The sequence below is a fragment of the Euprymna scolopes genome, chromosome 9, assembly GCF_053919585.1.
Source record: "Euprymna scolopes isolate OS-2025 chromosome 9, ASM5391958v1, whole genome shotgun sequence".
In the NCBI taxonomy this organism is placed as follows: Eukaryota; Metazoa; Mollusca; class Cephalopoda; order Sepiida; family Sepiolidae; genus Euprymna; species Euprymna scolopes.
The window spans coordinates 150,657,262-150,667,517 of record NC_136490.1 but is presented as its reverse complement, the minus strand read 5'-3'; the positions used below and the strand labels follow the sequence as shown (position 1 = coordinate 150,667,517).

The 10,256-nt window shown below is 33.8% G+C and overlaps 1 protein-coding gene across 1 annotated transcript in view; it reads left to right on the top strand.

Moving 5' to 3' along the window:
* LOC145284910 (protein ecdysoneless homolog) overlaps window positions 1–10,256 on the top strand; it is a 117,897-nt gene that overhangs the window by 64,891 nt on the left and 42,750 nt on the right. Inside the window, exon 3 of the mRNA XM_080133991.1 lies at window positions 8,119–8,206. Within this exon, the coding sequence (XP_079990117.1) occupies window positions 8,119–8,206 (88 nt within the window). The remainder of the gene's footprint in view (window positions 1–8,118; window positions 8,207–10,256) is intronic.

Sequence of the window (10,256 nt, the reverse complement as noted above, 5' to 3'; positions counted from 1 at the left end):
ATGAAAATGACGATAAAGCAGAAACGGGCTCGCAACGTCTCTTCTGTGAGAGAGTGCAGGGAAGAGAAAAGGGCATTCCCCACTAGGCTACAAAGTCTATTTTGAACTCTGTCATGGCAGGATAAGTTCTTCTAGCAGCTCCTGCCCAGATGTGGTAACAGTACTCCATCCTTGGACATACCTGGCTCTTATATGGATAGAGAATTGCATCAGCAGTGAGATATCTACTGGATTGATAGAAGCATCCCACCATTTTCCCAGCGACCTTGGCAACAAATTTGATGTATGTGTTCCATTTCGGATCAGGAGTAATAGTCAAGTCCAGGAGCTTGTCAAAACATGGATCCTCCCCAAGATGAGAGCCATTCATTTCAATTGATGCCAGATGGGGATCAGAGCATTGATGATGTAAAGATAGATGCTTGGTTTTAGATGCATTAAAAGTAACCAGCCACCTCTTTCCCCATTATACCGCATACTCAAGATCAGAGGAGAGAGAATCAGAGAGAACTTGGTCATTTACAGTCTTTAATATACTGCCATAGATGGGAGTGTTGTCAGTATAAATGTCTATGAATGCTCTAAGGATGTGATTTGGAAGATTATTGATGTAGATTAGGAAGAGAGTTGGGCCCAGGATGGACCCTTGAGGGATTTCAGCATTAATACTGTGAGCTTCTGATGTCTGCCCATTAACAACTACTCTTATGAACCTATCAGAGAGAAATGATTTAATAACTGAGAAGGCATTTCCAGCTATGCCGTAACTGAAGATTTTGTAAAGTAGACCTTTATGCCATATTCTATCAAAGGCCTTTGATATGTCAAGAGTAATTGCCCTAGAAAGGAAGTCTCTGTCAAGATATTCACTAATACTATGAGATATAACCGTAAGCACATCTGCTGTAGATCTAGCAGAACGGAAACATATTGTATATCACTAAGAAGGTTATTTTTGCTGAGGTGGTTGACTACTTCTCTATTTAACATAGATTCCAGCAACTTACTCATGACACACAGGAGACTTATAGGTCTGTACTGAGAGGGAGATAACTGAACACCTGAATTCTTAAATACAGGGTATACTGACAAGGTTTTTTAGGGTGTTGGGAAGCAATTCTCTTTAAGACAACCCTTAAACAGCTTTGTAAGTATAGGAGCTAGTTCTGGTTGAAACTTTTTTATCACTATAATAGGAATGCCGTCAGAGCCAGTTGCTTTACTGGAATCAAGGTTTTAGATTAGCTTGGCAACATCACGCACAGATATTTGTATGTCGCATAGTGTTTTCTGATACAGGAGGAAATACTGGGGGTTGGCGGCTTTGGTTGCATAGGGTAGAATTAGCTGAAAGTTCTTGACAAAGAGTTTGGTTTTGTCTGATGCTGATGAGATTACCTCAGGTTCATGAATGATAGTTGGGATAGAGCACACGCTTCCGTTCAGGATCCTGTTCGCTATTTGCCAAAACTGGCAGTTGTTCTCCTTCAGGTCAAATAGAAGTTGCGCAGTTAACTTTTATTGCGGCAACATATCAATTCTGTTTTTAATACTTAAATAAATAAATTCAAACGTGTTTCCATTAGTATTTCGTGGTGGCCTAATGGTTAACGTCACACGTTTATTTTTCACACTTTAATTTCCAACTTTGCCTCAAGGATTCGGGTTCGATCCTCATCTTACCTACCAAAATTTTTTTTTTAATTTTACTCCCCCACCCCGAGTTTTGATTTACCCAAAACCACACACACCTCCAAACACCCGGGCAACGCCGGGTACCCCCCCCCCAGTATAAAATAAATGACAGTTGATGTGCCATAAAACTCAACAACCAATCAACTTGTATTGGAATTTTTTTTAAATTTTTTTTTTTTTTTACATGCGTTTATCCCGAACAGGGCATATCGCCACTGGAACATAAGAGGGCACTATTTGGGACCATTCCTAGAAAAGACTAACAAGATGTTGTTTTACATTACATTTAAACTTCTGCATATCAGTACAGTCAAGGAAGCAGGTAGCAGGAAGGAAATTCCAAAGTCTAGCTGTTCTAGGGGAGAAACTATTAGAGAAGATAGCTTTCTGGCACTTAGGGATCTCAACCGTGAAAGGGTGTGATTTTGGTGCAAAAAAAGCGTTTGTGAAATGCTTCCAATATTTTTCATCCTACTGGGATGAGTATTATAACTAGTGCTTTTTTTCTTTTTTTAACTAAACGAACAATTTATTTATAGATTGAAATCCAATGCTTATAATCTCTTCTTTCTTCATAATGGAACTGACTGCCACAGAAAATGAGATTTATTGGAATTTCTAATTTTACCTCTTTTAAGCATCTCTTATTACTATAAAAAGAAAAATCGGTTAAATTTGCTATAATTCTGCTGTTTTCTTATAAAATTATTGACAATTGTTTTCTTAGCTGGGAAAAAGGCAGACAATGCAGTGGGAGATAGCAATAGAAAATTGCCTTTTTATTTTCTACCCAAAAGAGCATAATTATTTTAAATCTGGTTGTAAAGAAAAATGTATTAATATCTCAAGTGGTACTTTTGCATATTTGATAGTGAATTTTATCTCTAATTGTTTTTGTCTACTAAGATAACCAGAAGCGGAAACGTTTTTCCCTTTTTAATATTATGAATATCTACTATAGCTTTTGTTAGTTTCTTTTCAACCATTTTTTCTTTTTTTCCCCCCACCTTTTCCTTGGCGGCCATCTTGCTTACCCCCCTCCATCCAATCAATCGATGATAGTTTTATTTCTGACCTAGGGAATGTCTTTTCTTCTCTTTTTAATAGTATTTATTGATTTCTAAAATAATAATCAAGCCAAAATAATAATGAAATTTTAATATTTTAACTCTTTTTTTTAGGAACATCTCCTTATTTTTTTTTTTTTAATGTATTTATAAAAAACAAACTATTCTATTGGTATTAATGCATTAATTCTAAATTCAAAATTATTTCAGTATATTTGTTTTCTTTGGAATTTTGATTAAAAAAATTAATATTTTCTAAATATAAAAAAAAAAAACCACAAGAAATAGGGTTCAATTTATGAGTTAATAATAAATTCATATTTTATTCATTTTTGTATAACCTTAACCTATATTTAGTGGTGAACCTTTACTATGACATATAAGGCGCCTTCAATAAGTTTCCAAACTTTTTTCGTATGGTCATTTTTATTGATAGTACACACATGAAACTTTAGTCCCCTTTTGAAGTAATCTCCTCCAGCTGCAATGCACTTGTATCGTTCCAACAACTTCTGGGAGGTACCATGGAAGTCCTCTTGTGTGAACATGTCAATGATCCTCATCACAGCCTCTTTCATCTCCTCAAATGTCTTGTAACAATAGCCTCTAAGGTTTTCTTTGAGCTTAGGGAATACCCAAAAGTCACAGGAAGCAAGTTCTGGACTATAGGGAGGGTGAGGAACTGTCTTGATGACCATCTTAGTCAAATAGTCTGTGACAAGGATGGAATTGTGGACTGCACCCTTGGGACAAACTTTGTGCAAATTTTGTGCATCTTCAGTTCCTCATGAATAATTGTGTGTACAGTTCCCACACTGACATTAAACTGTGCACTTATTCTCTCTACAGACACACGATGGTCCTTATCCATGAAATTCTTTATTTGGCCAATCAACCTATTGGTATTCTGATTTCCTTACTCTTTCCACAACTTTCATCATCCCTTAGAGATCTCTTCCTTCATTGAATCTTTTCTACCACTCAAAACTGATTCTTGATTCATGCAAGATGATTCAAAGACAAGCTGAAGCATTCCATACGTTTCTGTGAGATTTTTTCCAAGTTTTAAACAGAATTTGATTGCAAATCATTATTCTAAATTGTCCTCACGTCCACATTGAATTTTTGAAGCTGTGACAACCAGGCTTTAGTAGGGTGTATTGTAATTCCTGCTGTAGCTTTTCATTTGAGCATGAAATCCTAAAAATTGGTCAGTCATCTCATAAGGTGTATAGCAATAACATATTGAATTTTCAAGGGTCTACGACAATTTTAAATGCCTGTTAAAAAAAAAAGTCTGGAAACTTATTGAAGGCACTTCGTATAAAGGACAATTGTTTCCGTGTTTGTATATCCAGATAAAAGTAAAAAAAAACAAACTATGAGACTCGGACGTATAATATCTAAAATAATAATAAACAAAAATTATTTGAGGATCAACAGGACTGGGTTCCGGCAGTTTTCCAGTGTTATTATGTTTATTTGAAAATAAAATGCAGATTAATTACATGAAGAATCTATTATATAAAGAAGTGTGTGTGTGTGTGTGTGTGTCTGTCTGTCTGTCTGTCTGTCTGTCTGTCTCCAGCTAGAGAGGAATGGACTGAACGAAGAAGAAAGGGTGGAGTTGGTGAGAGGGAGGGGAAAAACGAAGTGGGGGGGGGGAGAGAAAGACAAAGAGAGGTTGAGAGATGAAAGTTTAAATAGAAATGTTACACTTTAGCTCTGAGCAACAACGAGTAACCTTGCTGAAAGTTCTTGGCCTTTGGGTCAAGATCAAAGTGTAGCATCTGTTCTGGCAGATGCTGCACTTAAGATGGTTTGTACCAGTCAATGGAGGGGAAACCCTCTATACTGGGACAATTATTATTTTTGGTAACCAGAGTGACCCCTTTTAGGGGAGCTGGTTTTTACCTCACATTAAAAACGGCCTTGTGCCTAATTTGCTCAGTGGGGGAGCAAATAAATACCATCTGTTCTTCAAATGCTACAGTACACTTCAATTTCTTGTTCTCTGTTAGTGGAGGAGAAATCCTTCACGACCGGGACAATTTTTATTTTTTATTCCTTTTCTCCACATTAAAAATGACCCTGGTGTCTAACTCTGTCCTGTGAGGAGGCATTGTAAATAGGAACATGGAGTAACCTTGCTAATCAAGGGTTGGTAAAACCCAACACTCAATCATTTTTGTAATCTGTATTTCATGGTGAAATAGTCTGCAAGATATATTTGTAAAGATGAACAAAAAAAAAAGTGTCCATTTTATTATTCGACTGAGAACAAATTATTTTTTTTGTGTGTTATTTAATGCTGAAATGTAATTTATGACTATCTCTTAATAATTAGCAAAATTCGATCAAACTTCATCAAGTAGATTATATTTTTTTCAAAATTTAGATGCACTGATAGATATAACGATAGTAGAGATAAAAATATAAGCTGAGTCACTAAAAAAAGCCGTGAAAAATCCTTTGTTTGAAGAAAACAGAATCTGATTGGCCAAATAAATGATTTGTAAGTTAGTTTTCGATGAAGAAACAATCTTTGAAGTCGGTTTAGAGAATTCATCATCATTTTTTGTTAGTTCTTAATGAACAAAATCTAAACAATTTATATAAATAATGTATGTGTGTGTGTCTGTGTGTAAATATTTAATCGATAAACTCTTAAACTACTGGTCACATAACATTGAAATTAACAGGAAATAGTAATCATATGCCAAGAATGGTTTATAACAAGTAAAATCTTTGTTTGGATGGATGAATAATGCATACAGAAATATTTCAGCAAGTTGAAATGCAAAATGTTCATTTCAACTTGCCAGCATATTTCTATTACTTTTGAGCACGTGCAAATTCATTCATAGAACTTGAAATAGTTGAACTAAAAATTTTTCTCATCTAACGGTTGATAACTCAAACTGTAGGGAACAGCTGGGGTGTTAAATGTTTTGGTTTCAGTTTTAGCTGATTGCACCCAAGTTATTTTTACTTTTGAAATCAGTATTATATATTAGGTACAATGTAATATTCAATAGAGAATTGGTTTTGTAATAATAAAAGTCAAAATCTACGTGAATTAAAATATATTCAAGCATATTTTCCGACCGAGCAAAGCCACACTCCCTTCCCCCACTAGTTCAATAAGAAACAAGCCCAAATATATGACTCAACTTATATTCTGACTCCAGTAATTGTAAAAAAATCAGGCTTCAGCTTTGATTCTGAATCCTAAAATGATGAATTTGCAATGACTTCTATTTTAACCTTTATCCTTGAGTGGTTTTTGATCTTAACAAATGCTGCCTCATTAGAATAAAACTTGACTCTACAATTTTCTTATTGATTCAAAATATTTCCTAAAAAATGTTAATTTTTAATTAATTTTAGTAGTTTAAGTTTGTATTTATGATGCAGTGATATATAGTAACAGCAGCAACACTTGGTGGCTTACTTGTTTGAATATCTTTGGTTTATAAGCTCAAGGCTGATTGGTACAGGCATTCAACTTTCTTTCTGGCTTGCCCAATCAGAGACCATCTTCCTGACGAGCTGAACCTGTGACAAAGTTCATAAAAAAGAAACCACGGCCAAAAAAAAAAAAATAATAAATAAATAAAATAAAGAAAAAACCACTGAAAACACACTTCTCTTTTGAGGCACAGCAGAACCCACATGGGCTTTTGACCTTGGGTTGATTAGCAACATTAACGAACACGCAAACACAACATTTAACCATTCTTTAATTTTCTTTCTAATATAAAAAAAACCCTCAAAAATCAACACTAACTCTTATTAACAACTTATAAGGAAATATAATTTGTATAATTGAATAAAGAAATTTTCATTACGATTTTCAGACTCGTGTAACATGCAGCCCTTAAACTGTCAAACTCTTCGCTATCTCGTTTTTACAAAGACTCTAAAATATTCGCAAACATTCTCTTCTTTCTATTGCTGTAATCTTCCATTCTTACACGTATATAAGATACCTCTTTTATTAATATGTCCTTCAGGGCTCATTATTTTGCTTGTGTGTTTAGCGTATAAAATGTCTTGTTTTTATCACATTTAATCATAAATCTAAAAACCTTTTTCATTAAAAATATTCCTCTAAAACCTGCTCATCCCCAAAATACTTTGCCCAAATCAAAACCTGTAAAGTAACCTTCCAAAACTGGTTATTCCCTAAAATGGTGACTTTTTAACTGGAGACTCCCACAATTGGTGACCCCCGAAATAAAGATAATAAGAGAAATTAAAAATTTAACATGAATGAGAGTATAATAATGTTTAAAAAAATAATGAATAGAATTTCTATTCCCGAATTAGGAATTGAACCGAGTATCCATCCATTTTTATTACTAAAATGATAATCAAACCAAAATAATAATGAACTTTTAATATTTTAACTTTTTTAGGAACTCCTCCTTTTTTTTTTTTAATGTATTTCTAATAAAAAAAAACAAAAACAATTCTATTGGTATTAATTAATACATTAATTTAAATTCAAAATTATTTCAGTATATTTGTCTTCTTTTGAATTTTGATTCAACAAATCAATATTTTCTTCATGTAAAAAAACCCCCCACAAGAAATAGGGTTCAATTTATGAGTTAATAATAAATTTATATTTTATTCATTTTTGTATAACCTTAACCTATATTTAGTGGTGAGCCTTTACCATGACATAGGAATTGAACCGAGTATCCATCCATTTTTATTACTAGACCAAAGGAAAAAGAAAAGTCAGATTTTTCTTTCTTTTTTTAAGTTAGAGAAAAAGTAATATAGGCAACAGTAGTGGCAAAGGTTAAAATGACAAAACTAAACAAGAAAAAGTAAACTGCAGGCTAACAGCTAGATCAAACCAGAAATGTTAATTGAAAAAAAAAAAAAATCAAATCAAATAAATAGAATTATTAAATTGGGAGGGAACAACATAGGGAATGAAGTAAACAGAAAAAAAAAGATGACATCATTTTCCTTAGCAATCAGAGGTTAAAAGTGAAAGTTTAAAAAATCGTTTTTTTTCTACATTTTTTTTTTTTTTAATTTAATAATTTTTTGATTCTGTAGTTTTTAATTTAATAAATTTTTGATCTTTATATATATTTTTTTTAATTTAATAAATTTTTGATTTTTCAGGTTTTAGGTTATTATTTTGGGGTCAGCCTTTGTTTTTAATGTAATATTTTTTATTTTGTAAGATTTTTTAATTTGATAAATTTTTAATTTTGCAGGTTTTTTTTTTTAATTTAATAAATTCTTGATGTTACAGGTTTGAGGTTATCTTTATTTTGGGGTCAGGCTTTTTTTTATTTTTTTTTAATGTAATATATTTTGGATTTTTCAGGGTTTATGATAATGATCAGGAGTTTTTGCTGATTGAAGCTGCTGATGTCTTACCAAAATGGTTAAATCCTGAGACAGCTGAGAATAGAGTAAGTAATTTTCTTTTGTTTGAAAATCTTTTTTCTTTTTTGTTTCTTTATTCTTTAAACTATTTCTGCTGATAAAATCATGAGTTGAGAGTTTTGTAGAGTATAGAGCCATGCCCTAGTTGTCATTACCTTCCTTAGCCATTCTCATAGGAATTGATAGTAATTATTAGTGTCATATTTTTTTTAATAACTTTGTGATAGGAAGTTATCGCTTATCAAGGTGCAGAGATCACTCAAGGTTATATGTTAAAATAAAACCAAAATAGCTTGTAAACCAGAAAAGAAAACTGATGGAAATCCTCTTCACTCGCACCGTAATTCACACCAACAAATCTCAACTTAAATGTTTTCTTTCAGTTGTTAAACACTCAACTCTCTGTCCTCCCCAATTTGTCCCCCTTAAAGCAGCTATTCCCTTTATAAGCAAATTAATAGTACATTTAAAAAAATCTCTTTTTCATTCCACAATACCCACATCTGACATGCAAAACAGACGCGTTGCTGCATTTGTGAATAGTTTCATCATAAAAACAGTACATTTCTAAAATTATAAAACTTAGAGCTTTTTTTTTTTTTTTACATAGGCATCACCACATTATCAAGGCCAAGAGGCCACTCAAGGATAAGAGTTAAAGAGTGTACAGTAGAAATTGGACATTATAGTAATCATTAGTAATGAAAATTTGGTAAAGTTGATAACTTATATGGAACGGCTCATCAAGAACTTATTTACGTTAGACTTGAAGACAACCATATTGTAGTCAGCCGGAAAGCAGGAAAACGGAAGACAATTCCACAGGCGTGCAGTTCTAAGAAAAAAGCTTTGTTCATGGAATCTACGTTTAGGTTTAGGCACAGATAAAGAGTGGGGGAAATTATTGATAGTGTTTACAGCTAGACGAGTGTTTCTTGTGAAAGTTTGGCGAGGGGGGACCATAGATTGAAGCTCATTCGAACACTTTCCATGAAAATAACGATACATCAGAGACAAACTCGCAACATCTCTTCTGTGAGATAAAGGTTGCAAGGAAGAGAAAAGGACATCTCCTACGAGGCTACGAAGTCTATTTTGAACTCTTTCAAGGCAGGCCAAGTCCTTTCTAGCAGCTCCTGCCCAGATGTGGCAACAGTATTCCATCCTTGGACGTACCTGGCTCTTATATAGATAGAGAATAGCATCAGCAGTGAGATATCTACCGGATCGATAGAAAGATCCCACCATTTTTCCAGCGGCCTTGGCAACAGATTTGATGTACGTGTTCCATTTAAGATCATGGTTAAGCCAAGAAGCTTGTCAAAACTTGAGGCCTCCTGAAGACGAGAGCCATTCATTTCAATTGATGTCAGATGTGGATCAGAATGTTGATGATGTAAAGAGAGAAGCTTGGTTTTAGATGCATTAAAAGTAACCAGCCATTCTTTACCCCATTGTACTACGTGCTCAAGATCAGAGGAGAGAGAATTGGAGAGAACTTGGTCGTTTACTGTCTTAGATGTGCTACCATAAATGGTAGTGTCGTCAGCATAGATGTCTACAAATGATGTAAGGATGTGATTTGGAAGATCATTAATGTAGATCAGGAAAAGAGTTGGGCCCAGGATGGACCCCTGAGGGACACCGGCATTAATACTGTGAGCTTCTGATTTTTGCCCCTCAACTACTACTCTTATGAACCTATCAGAAAGAAATGATTTAATAATTGAGAAGACATTTTCAGCAATACCATAGCTAGAGATCTTATGAAGTAAACCTTTATGCCATACCCTATCAAAGGCCTTAGATATGTCAAGAGCAATTGCCCTAGAAAGGTTGCCTCCGTCGAGAGATTTGCTAATCCTATGAGATATAACTGTAAGCACATCTGCTGTAGATCTAGCAGAACGGAAACCATATTGAGTGTCACTAAGAAGGTTATTTTTGTTGAGATGGTTGATTACTTCTGTATTTAACACAGATTCCAGCAACTTACTCATGACGCACAGGAGACTTATTGGCCTCTCTTGGAAAATTGTTTGACTCATTTCAACATAATTAAAACATTACTAAATT